The sequence below is a fragment of the Sinohyriopsis cumingii genome, chromosome 17 (genome assembly GCF_028554795.1).
Source record: "Sinohyriopsis cumingii isolate HCF-2022 chromosome 17, ASM2855479v2, whole genome shotgun sequence".
Classification (NCBI taxonomy): domain Eukaryota; kingdom Metazoa; phylum Mollusca; class Bivalvia; order Unionida; family Unionidae; genus Sinohyriopsis; species Sinohyriopsis cumingii.
In genome coordinates, this window is record NC_142977.1 from 68,095,263 (window position 1) to 68,114,714 (window position 19,452).

A 19,452-nucleotide genomic window follows, 5' to 3' on the forward strand; every position below is an offset into this window, starting at 1 on the left:
TATATATATATATATGGTTAAGTAAACAATTAATATTCGTTTTTTTAAATATCATTCTGTTTAATCACTTTTAGTTCTGCCTAGTTTTAATTTTAGAGAAATTGTTTATCTAAATTAATCACTGGAATTAGAAAGTGTTCATTATCTTTCTGGACTAAACACTACATTGGGATTACTGAGGACTTATTTATAGACATGTTGAATTATATCCCTGTAATACATCAAGACTATTGGTACATCAGCATATTCAAGATTATGAGAATTCATTCAGTACATTCTTGACCCTTCGGCTTTGTGATAGAGCATTTGGGATAATCTGGGATTTAATTTACAATAATGCAAATGTCATTTGATCTTTGACTTTGTATTCTATGCAAATAAATTGTTTGTTGAATTTTATTATGCTTGTTGATTTCGCTTCTTTTTGTCAGTTTAAAACCATACAGCAGTAATCATATCACTGTTGTGGATAAAACTTTATTTAATGATTATATTTTACAAAACCTTTGTTTTCTTACACCATATATATATATATATATATATATATATATATATATATATATATATATATATCATACTGGAATATGTAAAGTAACAAATGTATTTTACCATATTTGATTACGCAGTCTAAATAAGGATTTTTTATATTACCTTATCTTAAATATTCGGACATACATAAATACAACATTTTCACGTATAACTATGGCTAAGGTACAAATAAAGGCTTGCAGGGAATAGGTCTTTGCCCCTTAAAGTTATGAAAATATAACTGATGATAAACTTTCCTCGCCCGCAGAGTATAGTAAATCATTGTCGTTAAGAGAAAGTCTCGACAGACTGGCATTGATCTAGTAGGAGCAATGTTTCAAAAAGATTTAAATCAAAATCTACATCATTTTATTACAAGAACCATTGCAAACGCTAATTGCAGTACTATGGCTTGCGTGACTAATTAGAAGTTATGCTTAATTACATTAAAGTAAGCATGCAAGTTTCATGTTTCACCGATAAAATAAGGTCAAATTCAGTCGATTCAGCTGTCCTCAATGCAAAATGCCATTTTAATATAGACACAATGAATTATATCCATAGGGATAATATAGCATTTAGAATTGCATCATGTCAGTTAAAAACTGGCATGTTCATGTAAGAATACATAAATTCAATATCTCGTACATATCACATCTAGAATACGTCACTTTTTTAATGGATAAACTTGTTTAATTAAGAAGCAAACGCGGTCGATTACAAATGTCAGATGCAATATGAAAATCTCATTCCTATTATATTATTGTAAAATATTGTATCGCTAAATCACTAAGATGGGTCATTTAAATAAGATGATACATCCCAGGTCCGTCGTTATGCAAAGACTAATAAAGCACCTTGTAATTATAAATATGTATATTTCAAAAACTACTGGCCTTGATATAAATATGTCCATTTCAAAAACTACTGGCTTTGATATAAGTGTGTCAATTTCAAAAACTACTGGCTTTGATATAAGCGTGTCAATTTCAAAAGCTACTGGCTTTGATATAAGTGTGTCAATTTAAAAAAACAACTGGCTTTGATATAACTGTCCATTTCAAAATTTATTGGCTTTGATATATATATATATATATATATATATATATATATATATATATATATATATATATATATATATATATATATATATATCCATTTCAAAAACAACTGGCTTTGATATAAATATGTCCATTTAAAAATCTACTGGCTTTGATATAAATATGTCCATTTCAAGAACTACTGGCTTTGATATAAGTGTGTCAATTTCAAAAACTACTGGCTTTGATATAAGTGTGTCAATTTCAAAAACAACTGGCTTTGATATAAATATGTTCATTTCAAAAACATCTGGCTTTGATATAACTGTCCATTTCAAAACTTATTGGCTTTGATATAAATATATCCATTTCAAAAACAACTGGCTTTGACATAAATATGTCCATTTAAAAAACTACTGGCTTTGATATAAATGTGTCCATTTCAAAAACTACTGGCTTTGATATAAGTGTCCATTTCAAAAACAACTGGCTTTGATATAAGTGTGTCAATTCAAAAAAACTACTGGCTTTGATATAAGTGTGTCAATTTCAAAAACTACTGGCTTTGATATAAATATGTCCGTTTCAAAAACTACTGCCTTAGATATAAGTGTATCAATTTAAAAAACAACTGGCTTTGATATAAATATGTCAATTTTAAAAACTACTGGCTTTGATATAAGTGTGTCAATTTAAAAAACTACTGGCTTTGATATAAATATGTCGATTTAAAAGACTACTGGCTTTGATATAAGTGTTTCCATTTCAAAAACAACTGGCTTTGATATAAATATGTCCATTTCAAAAACTACTGGCTTTGATATAAATGTCCTTTTCAAAAACTACTGGCTTAGATATAAGTGTGTCAATTTAAAAAAACTACTGGCTTTGATATAAGTGTGTCAATTTCAAAAACTACTGTGTCAATTTCAAAAACTACTGGCTTTGATATAAGTGTGTCAATTTCAAAAACTACTGGCTTTGATATAAATATGTCCGTTTCAAAAACTACTGGCTTTGATATAAATATGTCCATTTCAAAAACTACTGGCTTTGATATAACTATGTCCATTTCCAAAACTACTGGTTTTGATATAAATATGTCCATTTCAAAGACCACTGGCTTCTTAAGCTTGTCGTTGAAACTATTAAACTGTCAACAGTCTACACTGATGAACTACTGACTAGCATATTTCATATATTTAAAGGCACAAATCCTTATGTAGACGAATGGAGGAAAAAAACATGTTTATTATTTTTTTCAAAAATATTTCATAAATCCGCATTTATCAGGCTTACGTAGAGATTATCCATTCGAGAGAGCACTCACTGGTTAGATTGATGACTGGTTAAAGACTATTGATGACGGGAAATCAACTGGAGTTTTATTCATAGACTTACGTAAAGCTTATGATATTGCTCATCCGGATACTAATGTTCCTAACAAACAAGTTCAATATGTGTACCAAGCTTGAGAGAGGTACGATGAAATTTTTTAGCGTTATGCGCAAAAAACGAAAATGTTTATGTGGATAGACAGTCACAGAGGTAAATCTATCCTCCTCCCTCAGGCCCATGACGTACAAAGTTATACAAATATAATATTCTATCGCTGTTTTGCATTTTGATACTCCAGTTTCATTATGGAAGAAGGCCCCATTGGAATTTCTTCATTTTTAATAATTATGCAGGCACATATAATCATTTAAAGAATATTCAATCTGGAACAATGTATTTTCTAAGAGAAGATTATTACAACAACTACTCGTTGCCTTCCCCTTGAAATACATGTATATATGTATAAGCAAACCAATACACGCTTGCACCTTAAACTTATCGAAGACGCAAGCATTCACAACAAAGTAGTGAACGACATGAACACTGCACAAAGAAAAATATATTTGTACAAAATAGCTACTGCGAAGAATGTAGAAGCACTTGATGCCTGTGTCTGTATATAACACTTCGACAGGTCATTTGAAGTATCAGTCCTCCAATTGCCACACCTGGGGAAACTTGGCGGCGGTTGCGTCATTTCGTGTATCTCTCCCACCTGGATTACCATCCCTAGGCCCATGGCCAGGTGAAACCCCACGTGGCAGTGAAACAGCCAAAATCCTGGAAAACAAAGATATACACAAAAGCTAAAACCGACAGAAATTGCTTTTCATGAGTATCTCGTGAAATGTTTTCTGAATCCCAGGAAATGTTTGGTGGAAAAGTGCGTGCTTGTTTTTCAATGGATATTGTTTTCGTAAATTGCGTTTATAAGACCTTATCTAACTTTCGTTTTATTAATATTGCGTTTTTATTTGGTCATTACACTTTGTAGTTTCCTATTTATAGTGAAATCAAGCACCAAAAATAATAGTTTACCTTTCTGAAAACATGGCATCTTTTAATCAATGTCATTTCTATTCAATACATATGTAGAAACCTCGGTTCTAACATTTATATTTCAGTCACTTATTGAAAGAAAACTCGTCAGATCGTACCTAGCACATGTGTTATTCCTGCTCTTAAGGCCAGTGCGCAAATAACGGATCAATGAAAGATTTTAGTTTTTGAATGTTATGAAGATACGATTTTTGTTATGCGACAGAAAAGTTTGATAAACAGGCGTCATAATTCAATCAACATTTGGCAGATATGGTGCCAATCGAACCGTAGTTAAGTCACTTTCAATATAAAGCCCCCCCACCCCCAACTAAACATTTATATCAATTAATAAAGACCTTCAAAATATAAAAAGGCGAAAACAAATTTGTAACGTTTCGGACGGACATAGAAACTATAGACGAACGGACATAACAAACAATACAGAATATATCGAAGGTATAAATAAAAAATATAATTTGCGGTGGAAAATTATGCTTGCATAATAGATTATGTCAAGTAATCCAATGCATTAGATAATGTTTGCTCGTGTGTGAGTGTATGAATGTATGTGCGTTTCATGCCAAATGTTCATTATATTCAACCACGGATAAAACGATTACTGCTTATACATACATACGTACGTATGTACATGCATACACACACACACACACACACACACACACATATATATATATACATACATACATACATGCATACAATAAGTCACTGAGTATTGTGCTTAGTTTCATGGCCAACCTGCCCACCTCTGAAGAACACAATAAAAGATAATCAACACCTCGCCATTTTTAGCATCCTTTGGGCAAAACGTAAATATTATTTTATGTAAAAACAGAAACAAATTTTAAAATATGTGATCGTTTGCATTACTGGCATGTTTTTAGACTCACTATGAATAAGATATAAAAGCATATATTTTAATCCTTTTGATAAAATAAATGATCACAGTAAATAAAACAAAAATGACCCATGTTGTATGATGCATACCTGGATATTTTGCAACAAATTTAATTATTGTGTAGCCACCGTCTGGTACGAGGACAGTGTCTTTTTTAATGGCAGTGTCGTAATTTCTTTGCAGCCCACCTTGTGCGTCCATTGCTTCTACTTCTTCTCGCGTTATGGAAGCTTTCAGCTGCGAGATGGAAAGAAGGCAACAGCATAACAACAAAACATCTGCCCTCAGGGTGACCTTTATAACTGATTTAATACTATATGTAAGGAACATTCTTTTAACAGATGTTAACACATTTTAAATGCTACACCTGTAGGCGAAGAAACTGCAATCTAGTTTCAGTATGAAAAAATTGAAAGCAGCAAAAGTATTTGTGCGAATTACTTTATTAATACTGAGATGAATAAGAGTTCCTCGTCATTTTTTTCAGCTACTGCAAACAAATTTACGTCGACGGTTTTGACCGCTCAAAATATAAATTATGGCCCGCGAAGAAACTAACGTGCAGCACTTATCGGTCTTACTACTTTTTCGGCTAGTGCAGCTACTTCGTTTACTGTACATTTAGTATGCTAAATAAATTCATAACTGTACATTTAGTATGCTAAATAAATTCATAACTGTACAATACAATTTTGCCGTCACTAAAGTGTGTGTACACAATTGCGATTGAATTGTATTCTAATATCAATAAAAGTACGGGTCGCCTTGTAGGGTGCAGCATTAATTATGTTGCTTGTTTTGCGTATTTTCAGATGATTATGACGGATTTACCTTTACTCACCAGGATGGCGGGCTTACTGTGGCACGTGCAAATGATTGCGTTGGAAACCTACTTATCTCATGTCTTCCGCGCGTTGTCACGCCACTTACCAGTCTACTCAATTCTCATTTTTCATTTAGTCACATTGCACGATGATTTGTCATTACGGTGTGTCGTGTACGATAGCAATCTTTCTGATGTCGACGTACGTAAGAATAGTTTACGTTTTTTCTATCATCTGCGGAAACCCGGGTGACCGAGTTGTCAAAATAACACGGCTTTACAGATTACTGATACATCTGACTTCTGTCAGCCGGGTCTTGTCTCTACCTTCTTGGGTCTGTGATAAAACTCCCAATTAGCTTCCCGTACGTCGGTGGTTCTTCCCGGCATTTTCTCGGGTTCTTACTCCACCAAACAATTTAATTGTTTTATCTACTTCATAATTCTTTTCGTCTGTTACATCCATTTGTTACATGGCCACTATGTAATTTACGATGAAAGATCCGTATCGCAATTTTCTTGTATGCAACATGTGTAATGACTACTCGTGATGTCACAAATGATTTCAGAACACCATGCTAAGGAATACATATGCATCATTAATGTTCGCCTGTGATAAATATAATTTTCTCAAATGAACTTTATGAAAAAATTTCAAATAATCTCAATCTTCCAGACTCGTTTTATAAATTTCACTTGAAATGACCACTCACATCAGATCCATCATTTTCCATTTTCAATAAAAATGGTCATTCATCGCTAGTTTACTTTTTCTCTGTGGATATATTCAATCAAGATATCCATTTATCAGTAGTTTACTTTTTCTCTGTGGATATATTCAATCATGACATCCATTTATCGCTAGTTTACTTTTTCTCTGTGGATATATTCAATCATGATATCTATTTATCGCTAGTTTACTTTTTCTCTGTGGATATATTCAATCAAATCACACTGTGCTCTATCTGCTCAGTAATTCATCAGTGTTAGTGTTTAAAGTGTAATTGTTAAATATATATCATGGCTTCTACGTAAAACCATTGTCTTTAATGTAATAGAGTTTCACCCCTTTAAACATTTATAAATAATTAGGACTCACTTAAGCGTCAAACAACGTTGCAAAGACAAGAATAATGTCCTGTACGTGTTAGTTCCTTCAATCTGAGATCAATTATTTTCTCCTTGCTTTCCGAAATGATAAAACTTTTCACCAACTAAGAAACAACCTAGAATTCATCAGTATAAATAGAAATAATAGTTACTAATAACAAAGTAGCATTGTTTAAGACTAATTTTGCTGAGAGTAATGTTATTGTTTAAGACTAACTTTGCTGAGAGTAATGTTCAATATATTCAAATAGTCAGTAAAAATAGTATAATAAATCTCATTAAGTTTCATAATTCAAATAAATTATTTGAAACAACAAGACAATTACTCTCTTGTTTATATGGTTCTTTGCCTATGTACTGCCTGGCCTCTTTACCATCTCTTTGTATGTTCATATTTTATGATCCTCAATTTCCGTTTAATGTCCTCATAATTATTTTTCTCATATTTCGTAGTTCAGGCAATCCAATATTTGAGAATCAGTCAAACGGATTTCCGCGTTAATTTGTTGTGTATATATCCACAACGCCGGAATCTTTTGTACCAAGTTCCATGTTTTTCATCGCTTGTTTTTCTTCTGTCTTTCACAACAATTACACCTAACAGTTTATGTTTATCTACCATACGAAATGCACAATAGACAAACAATGTGAAGTAGGTGAACATGTTATGGTATGGATAATGGTTTTAGTTTATTTTCTTCAGCTTTCTCATATGTATTGAGCGTGAAGCTTTTGACATATAGTTCGTTTGCAGTAGCAGGGAAACGTGACGGTGAATTCCTATCCATTTAATATATATTTTTAAAACGTCTTCTAACGATGATTATATATAATATTTCAAAGAATACGAAAATCAAACATTCAAACCAGATTTAAATGACAGGAATAACCCCTTGTGAAGGCTTTACGTACTCAACAGACGATATAAACGAGGTATAAGATACACTGATACGTAAGAAAAAGCAAATGTAAGTTTATGTTGGACTACAAGGTGTCAAGATGACAACTATTTTGCAGCAATTTTTCTTTTCCCTCTTAAGACACTTTTTGCATGCCCTGCAATATAATTAAAAATAGCCATTTTTAATCAGTTGATTTGACATTCTGCTTTGAACTTTTATTTTCAGTGATAAATAATCTGTCAATGACAATGAAATTTTCAGGATACGAGGGCATCGTTTTGAGCAGCCAGGCAATAAAAACTGGATACGTTAAATATACGATATATTTGACTGAATCATGCTCTGATAAAACAGGTTGACACTATATGGAAATCATCGAGAATAACTGGTAGGAAAACAAGCTCAAGGTTCACCTTTTTCATTCCGAGGATCCAGAACTGGTGGCCGTGCAGATGCATGGGGTGGTTTCCCTCTCCATTTATCGCTTCTCCAATCACAATCATTTCAACTAAATCACCCACTTTTACTTTCAGTCTGTGTGTACATTCACAGAATTCCGTTTTGCAATCAGCCGCCACCAAACTCTCGTTGCAGAATACTGTCTGAAATTAAATATCATATTAAAAGACGTCAAAACGTCATCTTTCTTTAACCCTTTTTTGTGTTGTGTAATTATTTTTTCCGTTCTTTCTTTAGCAACGCTCATCATTGAAAATACGATTTAACTATGATTAGTACAATTATTACAGTGTTTCTATCGTGGTTTTGTTTAGTAGCCTTTCGAACGAGCACAATGACAAGGAGTCTGATTAGCTCTAATCAGTCGTTACAACGTTCGGTATGATTCTGCTTTGGTCATGTTTCATTGGCCGTATTGCATAATTGTAATCATGAAAAGGCAAGTGGATCAGTCCATACAAAAGCGAAATAACTAAGAGACGTTGCTATTTAAGGTTATCTCCCATGGGTTACCGACAACCACACAGTCCTTCTTTCATACTGAATTATGAAAAATACACTTTAACATACATTAATGATTTCTTTCCTTTTGTTTTTAATTCCACAAATCATGTAGCACATAAAATGAATAATATTATCTATAATAATACTAAGATTACGATATCTTCTTTTAATCTCTTTCGTCCACTTTTATGGGAAAGTTTACATTTATTTTGACGATCAAATGTTTACTGATTAATATCACTGTATGTTAGAATTTTCTGCTGCAAAACTCTGCTTCGTCCAAGTACCGCTGCTCTTCTTGTCATGTCTTTACTTGTTATGTTCCATTCGTAACGAAGAACCATTCTAGCCCACGTGTGAACTATGTCCTCCATAATGTATAAAGGCGGAAGTCGTCTTATAGGTTCGTTTCAGTTTGTTCCATTTACGTCTTCATGCTGTGCAAATAAATGTACACTGGAATTTGTTTCGCTGATGTACTTACTTGTAGAGATTATCTTCGTTTTTTTTTTTTATGATGGGAGCTGTAAGTTTAATCACAGGTTTGTACTACAGGCTTTACGATTACCATCGTCTGATACTATTACTTTTCAAAATAATCGATTTCACTGAGCATCGTTTACCTCTGTAACAGGACCAATTATATCATTACACTTCAAAGATGAAATATTTTGGTGAATACTCAATTCTTCACCTTTCCCGTTATTTTGGACTTCAGACTATCGGATGGAATTGGTCAGTTTTGGCAAGACATCTTTATGAAAATATGAGTTATTAGATTTTCAAAATTATCGTCAATCTGTTTAGCAGAAACTAATGATATGCCACACAACTTTCTCCTGGATTAATAAGTACACGAATTCAGTTTATCCCCATCAATTGAGATTCTAACTCCAGGCTTTACTTTTTCATCCGTAAAGAAGGTACGTTCATTAAACCGTTCCAAGTAAATCTTATAATCAAAGACTTCAAAACTTGTAGTACGTGGTAATGAATTATTGATTGCATTCATTGATTGAAATGACATATTAACGGTGATTATTTTTCGAGACGGTTGAAATGTACCTGAGGTTATCATTGATCAAAGTAAACGTTGGATGCCAACAGTGGCTGCTAAGTACAAAATTATTCCGTTTGTAAATATAACGCTGTGAACTGTTTTGAGCCTCTCTCCCCTCCATGATCAGTATAGGTGATTTCAGCATTTTTGGTATGTAAATTAATTTATGTGGTTCTTTCTATAGAATGTTTTCACATTGATCTTCTTTTCCCGCATAACCGAATTTTGTCTTATGGACATGCGCAGTTTGAGTTTTGTTGTTGGCCCTTGTCCTCTCAATAAACATTACTTGTTCCTTGTATATCTTAGGTATAATTCACAGAACCTTTAATTCCCTTTATTTTGGTGTATGATTGATGTGTATACTATGGGTTATAGAGTATACAGCTTGGCCTTACTTCAGATGTGCACCTTTCAAAAAAGTGCTAGCTCTACTTGGTCATTTTCACTTCCTGAACTTCAGAGGTAAATTGTATAAAAAAGAGCCGATAACTTTTTTTACATTTTTATATATTTGGTAATTCATTCATTGCACTTTTAGAAGCTGGTATTGTCTAGTCTGGCAAAATTCATTTTCCCTATTTTAATAGCTGCTATGTATAGTGTACTTTAGATTAATTCAGGTTGATTTTTTAACACAAGGGAGCAGTCATTTTAGTTAGCAGTGTGCTTAAATCATGTAAAATTTCCAAAAGTACAATATCCAAAGAAATCTCATCCACATTACATTAATGTAGCATAGAGGTATTCCAACATTCTCTCCATTATGTATGTTTCAAATGCAAACTACTTCACCTTACATACGTCACTCTCTCAAAAGTACATATTAACTGGTGAGCGCCCCCATGAAGCTGACCCTATGCAACACGTGGTACATAATAAAGCTGAACCTATACAACACGTGGTACACAATAAAACTGACCCTATACAACACGTGTTTTAAAATATAGCTGAACCTATACAAATACGTGGTACATAATATAGCTGACCCTATACAACACGTGGTACATAATAAAACTGACCCTGTACAACACGTGGTACATAACAAAACTTACCCGATACCATACGTGGAACATAATAAAACTGACTCTATACAACGCGTAGTACATAATACAACTGACCCTATATAACACGCAATACATAATACAACTGACTCTATACCATAAATGGTACATAATACAATTGACCTTATACAGCACGTATTACACAATACAACGGACCCTATACAATACGTGTTACCTTATACAACTGACCCTATACAACACGTAGTACATAATACAACTGACCCTGTACAACACGTGGTACATAACACAATTTTCCCAATAAAACTGGTAGTAAAAAATACAGTTGACCCTATATAACACAATATACAATTAATCCATGGATATTTGCTGGAGGTAGCAGCGGGTACCCTACAGCCTTTGCTTCAACTGCTTGCAGGAATTGCCACTGCAGTGCACTGTTTACTTTACGCACATCAGGTTAAGAAGGTTTCATATTCTGCCGTATGATCTAAATGTCTCCTTTCCTCTTGGTTCGATTTTTCTAAACAGTGGTATTGTAATCTTCAATGTTACAATGCTTGGAAATATGGATAATGAAAGCCTGTGCATTTCAATTCTTTTACATTTTATCTGATTGCTAATGATGTCAAAATTGCACAAGGGGTATATTTTATGTTCTAAAATAAAACTAAATATAATGCACTGAATACAGATTACTCTCAAGATTGTGTATATATATATATATATATATATATATATATATATATATATATATATATATATAAACTTTATCACCAGATGTTTTGATGAAGGGTAAGCATACAGACTTATTTATCTCTCATAAATTTGTGCCACTTAAACAATTTCTTATCGATGGCAGAACACTAATTCATTAAAAGCATCCACCTAATTATTTTAGCATGAATGAAGTATAAATATTCTCAGAGTAGCTATTTATCAACTGAAAGTGATTCCTCTTTTCAAGTCTTTAATGGGGGCCCCGAGTGGCCGAGTGGTCTAAAGCGCTCTTCGTTACGGATCACTGCCATCTCACCTCTGTCTGCGGCGGTTCGAGTCTAGGATTCAGCCAATGTGGGTATGTGAGAAAGCTTGACAGTAGCTTCTCGAGGGTCGGTGGTTCTTCCTCCACCATTAATACTGGCCGCCATGTATAGCCAATCGTGTGCTGACAAATGGCGTTAAACCCCACAAAAGCAACAACAACAACAACAATAAGTCTTTAATTCGACTCCAGCACGAAACATCAGCACTGTCTCCGCTCATTTACATTGATTGCATTTTGCTGGCCTAATATTAAGCACTAAAATGGATTGTCTAACCAACGTAAGATAAATACCTTTTTCCTCCAAACAGGTTGTATTGTATGCAATGGTCAAAGCGGGTTCATGTTAGAAGTAAACTTTGAAGCATAAACGAATCACTATTAACAGGAACTCAAACTATAAGAGTTTCAAAGATATTGGCTGTTATATCTGATTGATTCCGCGATGAAAAATACATGTTATAGTATTAGATTTTTTCTTTACATATTTGAGACGTTTTCAAAAATTTGATTCAAATTTCTGAATCTAAAAATTATATATATGTGACGATTTCGTGTAAATTAGAAGAAATAAACAAGGACTAATGTAATAATATATTATTCTATTATCTAATTATTTATTTATTTATTTACTTATTTATTTATTTATTTATTTATCAAGAAGGAAACGGAGAAGAAGAGAGCAGAGAAGTAAAGTTAACTTTGAAAACATTTGAATAATGAAAAAGAAATACCTCTGCTACATCTTTGTACTGAGTCAGTGGTGGTGCGTTGGGGAATGTGAAGGTTATGTGGTTCATCTGCATGGCCATCAGATGGCTGTTACCATGGCCACCATTCAACATGAGGGACAGCGGATAGTACTCCTCATCCAGGTAATGGTAGTTGTTGACTTTGTTGAAATCAATGGCGATATAAAACTTGCGGTCAGGTGCTCGTTTGATCTGATCCAATATGTCTTTCGTGTGATGTTCGAATGGTTTCATGTCTGCCACAGTTACACTGTTATTCCCTCCCATGATGTTTATCGAGTTTAGCACCTAAAATATTCAGGGCAGAAAACAAATGTTCTTTCCAGATAAAATAAGTATTTTACTTTCAATGACATATAATTGGAGCCAGTAGTTCGCGTGAAGTTCGATATCAAGTAATCCATTAGTCTAAGAACTTAACATGACATTCTAACTAATCTAACAAGCAGCTAAGATTTTGTAATAAAAATAACCTTGTTTTTCTTTACCATAATATTTACCTTCAGTGTTTCAGTCATCCAAGCCTCGATACACATCGATGCAAACTACTGCAAAATATTACAATCAACACACACTATTTTGCATTTATCTACATTTATAATTTCCGCCATTACAAATGACCTAGTGCATCCAATAAAAAGTGTTCGACTTGTACATATTAACATATGTTATTCATTCAAACATTTTATTTATATCAGATCGGATGATAACTAAGAAAAAGAGAAAAGGATTTTGGGTTTTTGCTGTCTAACGTTCATGACAATCTTGCTGTCTTCTACCTCAAACTGAAGTTTACTTTCTTTATAACATAATCACCCCATATTTAAATAGTTATTTCTATCCGATTTGGAATATTTGGTTTTGTGGATTTTAACGCCACTATTCAGCACATGATAGGCTATACGTTGCGCATAGTAAATATGTGAGGAAAGACCAGGAAAGATCCACTGACCAGACGCTACTGGCAAGCTTTCTCACATACCCACATCGATCCGAGATTCGAACTCACTAGGACAAAGGTAAGATGCATGAGGGCGAGCTCCTTAGACTTATTTGGCTACAATAGACTAAATCTGGGCCTTATGGTGGGTGATATAAGGTTTCAACGGAAACTTTTTAAAGGTTTGTATACACAAACTTGCATGTCTGTCCAGGGGAGATATCTTAGTGCAAAATGAAGCCACTCACAGTAGATCTGGACACTTCACCCAAGTAATCTTGAGTAAATAATATCTGATTCTGTTGCATACTACTGTCCAATCACTATGGTTTTCTAGTATCAAGTGCCTAAACCTTATTCCAAGTCAACTGAAGAACATAATGTAAATAACCTTTCCAGAAGAATCGGAAAGACATAATTTTATAGGACATGGGTTCCATGCACTGCTATTTTACTTATTCTCGGATTCAAAGTAATGTATCCAAGTTTCATCGCATGTTTTGGTATTTATTGCGAAATGATAGCCTTCTTCGTTGTATCTGTAGACTCACTCCATGCAGAGATTTACCATTATTAGATCTGGACACTTTATTTTATTCTTTATCAAGAAATAGAGGCAACCGAAAGGCACCGACCATTCCATTCCTAATTCCTTGGTCAACATATCCTCTTCACATCCGTAAGAAATATTAAAATTATTTGCATCGACTAATTCTTTTGCAAAAATTGCCCTTGCCCATTTTCTTATTTTTCTTCTATAAGCAGTGGTGTAGTGCTAAATAAAGAAGTGAGGGAAACCATGTTACTCAGATGCGGATGGGGCGTTCCATCAGCAATGCACCCTGAGTAGTATATGGGGTCACCCTAGCGACAATGGGAATTAGCATTACAGAGACCCCTGGGTCACTCTAGCGACAATGGAAATTTAACATGGAGAAAAATCGTGGGTCACTCTGGCGACAAGGGAAATTTAACATAGAGAAAAATCGTGGGTCACTCTGGCGACAAGGGGAATTGAACATGGAGAAAAATCGTGGGTCACTCTAGGGACAAGGGGAATTGAACATGGGGAATAGAGTCTGGGTCTGTCTAGGGACAAGGGGAATTGAATATGGGATTTTTTTTATTTAATTTTTTTAAATTTAAATTTAAATTTAAATTTACAAAAAGGGGTAGGCAATGGAAAGGCTATCTCTTTTCGAGAAATATGGCTGGCCCTGAAAAGGGCCTTTGGGTTTTCTTCTTCTTCTGCTTCTAATTTCTTCTTTTTCTCCACCAAGTTCTTATTTTATCTCCAACACTCTTTCTCTTCTTCTCTTTCTTTTTCTCCTGCTCTTCTTTCTTCTTCTTCTCTTCCTCCTCTTCTTTCTTCCTCTTCTCATTTTCTTCTTCTTTTTCAATCTTTTCGTTCCATTTGCTTATTCTTATTCTTTCCTCTTCATCCTCCTTCTCCTCCTTTATCTCTTTCATGACACCACTAATCTTGTCCTTTACCTTTTTTAAGTTATTAATTTCCATCTTTACACGATGGGGACTATAGGAATAATGGTCTTCAACCAGTCTTATTAACATCTGCTCCATCATTCCTAAGTTGTCTAAAACGTCTTGTAATGTTTGTATTTTGTCCATTTGGTTAGATGCCATCTTCTTTTTTATTCTTTGCAGAATGGTTTGAACGACGAATACTGTGGGTTCTTATACTTAAAGCGCGTACGTGAAGGAAAACATCCCCCTAAAACGTAAAATTGATCTTACCTAGATCATGACCAAACAACGCGCGAACGTGAAGGAAAACATCCCCTACTTTTTTTCATTTCATATAACAAAACCCAAACTATACTTTCTCATTTCATATAATAAAAACCCAAACTATACTCTCCACATACGCTAAGAAACAATAAACAAAATCCATAATCTACTATCCACACAATCTTACGTGAGCGCTTACAAAACCCAAACTATACTCTTCACATACGCTAAGAACAATAAACAAATCCATAATCTACTATTCACACAATCGTACGTGAGCGGGTACAAACACAAACACAAACACACTAACACAAACACACAAACACAAACACACAAACACATACGCTAAGAAACAATAAACAAATCCATAATCTACTATCCACACAATCGTACGTGAGCGGTTACAAAACCCAAACTATACTCTCCACATACGCTAAGAACAATAAACTAATCCATAATCTACTATCCACACAATCGTACGTGAGCGCTTACAGAACCCTAACTATACTCTTCACCTACGCTAAGAAACAATAAAGAAACCCATAATCTACTATTCCCACAAACATACCTTAGCTCTTACAAGCACCAACACACAAACACATACCCTCACACTATCTTAAAAAAGAGTTAGTGTTTATAATCACACTACTCTACCTACACACATTGGCAAATCGATCGTTATTTCTTTTCTAGGGTATTGGGTAGCCCTGAAAAGGGCTGTTTTTTTGGAACTTCATGGACACCTGGTTAATGGTGGCACCTTCCAGGCCTGGCGCCACATACACATCTTGTCCCCCAGTTACTTTTTACCTTTTTGGGGGAGAGAGCAGAGGCAGGATATGTCGCTTCAGAATCCCAATTTTCGCTCTCTGGGATTCTGAAATTTCTTCTTCTTCTCTCCTTTTCCTCCTCCTCCTCTTCTTTGTATCTTCTCTCCTCCTCTTTGTATCTTCTTTCCTCTTCTTCTTTATATCTTCTCTCCTCCTCTTCTTTGTTTCTTCTTTCCTTCTCCTCTCTTATCCTTCCCTCCTCCACAATGGCTTCCGCGGCCAGTTCATTTAATATGCGCCTGGCATATTCCAGATGCACATGAAGTTCCAACAGTTTCTCCAGTCTCGTGTTCATTTTTGGTGTTGATCAATCAACAAGGGTAGCTGGACTGCCGAACGAGTTTCAATTTATAGTGAAAGCGCGGACGTGAAGGAAAACATCCCCTAAAAACATAAAATTGATCTTACCTACATCATGACCAAAAAACAACAACGCGCGGACCTAAAAGAAACACTCACTCACTTTTTATGCTACCCATCACTATTTTAAAAATTTTTATAAATCACTTCAATAGACTATCCACATACGCAAAGCAATCCAATCTAACCCCAAATTTACACCTCAAACACCAAAAAAAAGACATCATTTTAATCTACTATCCATACCAACTTACTTAACCACTTACAAACACAAACACACAAACACATACACTCACACTATCAATAAAGAGTTAGTGTTTATTTTCACACTACTCTACCTACACACATTGGCAAATCGATTGTTATTTCTTTTCTAGAGTATTGGGTAGCCCTGAAAAGGGCTGTTTTTTTTTTGTTTGCTATGGCATTTTTTTTAGTTTCTAAGAATGCGATGTCCTCTGAGGATGGACTTTCTGGCGATAGGTCTGCTTCTTCGGAAAGAGAAGAAGAACTCTTTGGTGTCGATACGACAATCGACAAAGCCTCTGTCAGCTTCAGGTTGCTGCTGCTGCTCTTGTTGTTGTTGTTGCTGCTGTCTCTGAAGTCTGTACTTCTCTGTCCATTCTTCTTTTTCCCTGTTCATTTCTTCTCTGAAGAGCTCTTCTATCAGGTCTTCAGTGATTTTTAACATTCTCACATTCTCTATTTCTTCTGGCTTCGGTATCAGACTGTGTCTGACCCTATGCAAATTCACGTAGGCTTCGTTGAGTTTAGCTAGTTTGGAGCACATCTTCTTAGGAGGATGAGTCGACAATGGATGGTTAGACTGGAAACAACCCGGTTCTTAAAGTTAAAGCGCGGACGTGAAGGAAAACATCCCCCACACGGTTTTTGAGTCGCAACGTTTAGTGAGTGTCATGAGAGGGATAGTAAGAAATGAAAGAGCATCAATCCAACATTCTTATAGCTAAACAAAAGACAAAGGCATTTTTTTCAAAACACAACATTTTTTATTCAAAAATCACTTAACACTAAACAACAACTCTAACATTTTTAACAATAATCCAACAATATAACATCAAACAATTTTTTTCAAAACACAACATTTTTTAATTCAAAAATCACTTAACACTAAACAACAAGAACTCTAACATTTTTTAACAATAATCCAACACTAAAAGTTTCTCCACTAGGTAAAGAGGTATAACAGTCTTCCATGGTTTCTAGTAATCTAGGATGACTTCTCTCAAACTGTTGATTTCTATGGTATTATCGAATTCTGCATACAGGATGACGTTCACCGTTTCATCAGGGTCTCGGTCTTTAAACTGAATTTCCACACGAATCTGGCCGGATTTTATAGGGTGGAAATGTCCCTCGTCGCTGCCTTGGTCTGGAGTGAAATCGAAAGCCCACAAAGCGTAGCCTCCTGCATAATCCTCGTACGTAATACCGTGACTGGTATTGGTTCCTAACTGTCCGGTGGCTTCGTACAGGGACAAGTACGATCTCAAGTAATTCTTCTTGGAAAAGTCAGGTTCGAAAGGTCGGGTACACAAGGTCTTGCCATCGCGACTGACTTCGATTTTGGACACGCCAAAGTGTTGAAAGTAGAAAGGATTTTTTTCGGCAGCTCCGTTGAAGGCTGTATTCTCGACGATACCAACGATCAAACGTTTGGGTAACTGTCCTTGGAACAGATGATCTTCGATCATGGATCGCTGTCCCTTGGGAATGGTGAAGGTTTTCACTTCCACGCGTCGTATGGGATACTTGGTGGTCGTTCTACTCAACGTCTGACTGATGTCGTTTCCCACTTTAGGTAACACTTCCACACGGCGTACGTAGAGTCTGGCTTCTAGGATTTTGGTTTTGTAACCGTCACTATCAGCCATCAAATGGAAAGCGGCACTGCTACGATTCAGTCTCAGGCGGACATCCACCCCGTTCAGCAAATACTTTTCTTGCAACCACATGTCCAAATGCAAACGATCCATCAGTTCTAAACTTGTGTCGGCTCCCGTGATTCTCTTCCTTCGTTCTAGAAATCCATCATTGTTGTCTTTCTTTTCATCAGTTTCCAATATTTCAAACTTGGTAGGTTCGTCAGCTTCCCATACCACACAGGCATTGAGATGAGTGTTCTTGGCATCTATTCCGTACGTCAAGAGATTTTCCAGGTAGGCACGATAAGGGTAAGTATCCATGCTGCTACTGACCAGTTTGTTATTCAAGTACAAGTCCACTCCACTGAACAAGGAATGCATGAAATTGTTGACGGGAGCTACTGCTTCATCGTCTATAGCACCTCCAGTCTTATCTAGAATTTTGACTTTCAGGTACAAGTAACTGCTATTCAGATCGATGTAATCTTCGGGCTGTCCTTTGATTTCAAACTCGATGGGAGCGGAATCGGTCAGTGAGGAGACGGGGTGAAATTCCACCCACTGGGATTCTTGCATCGTCATCATCGTGGGGGGCATGGCAAACAGATCCAGTTCCGTCTTGGAACAAGCGCAAGATTCTCGGTGCATCATTTTTTTTGTCTCTTTTCTCAATAATCGAAAACGTCTAAGTCTCGAACGGTTCTTCTTTTCTTGGCCTTTCTCGCTTGAAGTCTGGTGAAAGGGTGTTTTCTTCGTCGTCTCTTTCTGCCTTGTCCTTGCTGAATGCCTGACTCGTTAGCGTGCAGGGCATTTATAGGTGTTTCTCGTTGGCCTAAAATGTCTTTGCCCGTTTGCAGCAAGACATTTTTGCCTGCCCTCATGAAGGCTTCTTTAGGGTTTTGTTTGTCGATGATGACATTTTGGAGAAATTCTTTGCCTTGCGTCAGTGCCGCATCTTTCAAGGCGTGCAATCCGCGTGTCACCATCGGTTTCAACACCGGGGCCACCGAACGAAAGGCCGATTTTAACATATCTCCTAAGCCGTGTCCTCGCTGTCGAGCAACCCCTCGGTACACTGGATACATGACTTAAGAGTCGTGAGAGAACCGTTTTCGAAAATGGAGTTTCACCGTGACTTTTCCTTTGG

General features: G+C 35.5%; 1 protein-coding gene across 1 annotated transcript in view; it reads right to left on the bottom strand.

Annotated features, from left to right (window-relative positions):
• Positions 1-2,801: 2,801 nt before the first annotated feature.
• Positions 2,802-19,452, bottom strand: part of LOC149779164 (multicopper oxidase 3-like) — a 57,775-nt gene continuing 41,124 nt past the window's right edge. The window contains exons 8-11 of the mRNA XM_089939721.1: positions 12,523-12,828; positions 8,112-8,300; positions 4,953-5,100; positions 2,802-3,686 (exon numbers count right to left, since the gene is read on the bottom strand). Coding sequence (XP_089795847.1) covers positions 3,421-3,686; positions 4,953-5,100; positions 8,112-8,300; positions 12,523-12,828 — 909 coding nt within the window. The 3' untranslated portion in view covers positions 2,802-3,420. The remainder of the gene's footprint in view (positions 3,687-4,952; positions 5,101-8,111; positions 8,301-12,522; positions 12,829-19,452) is intronic.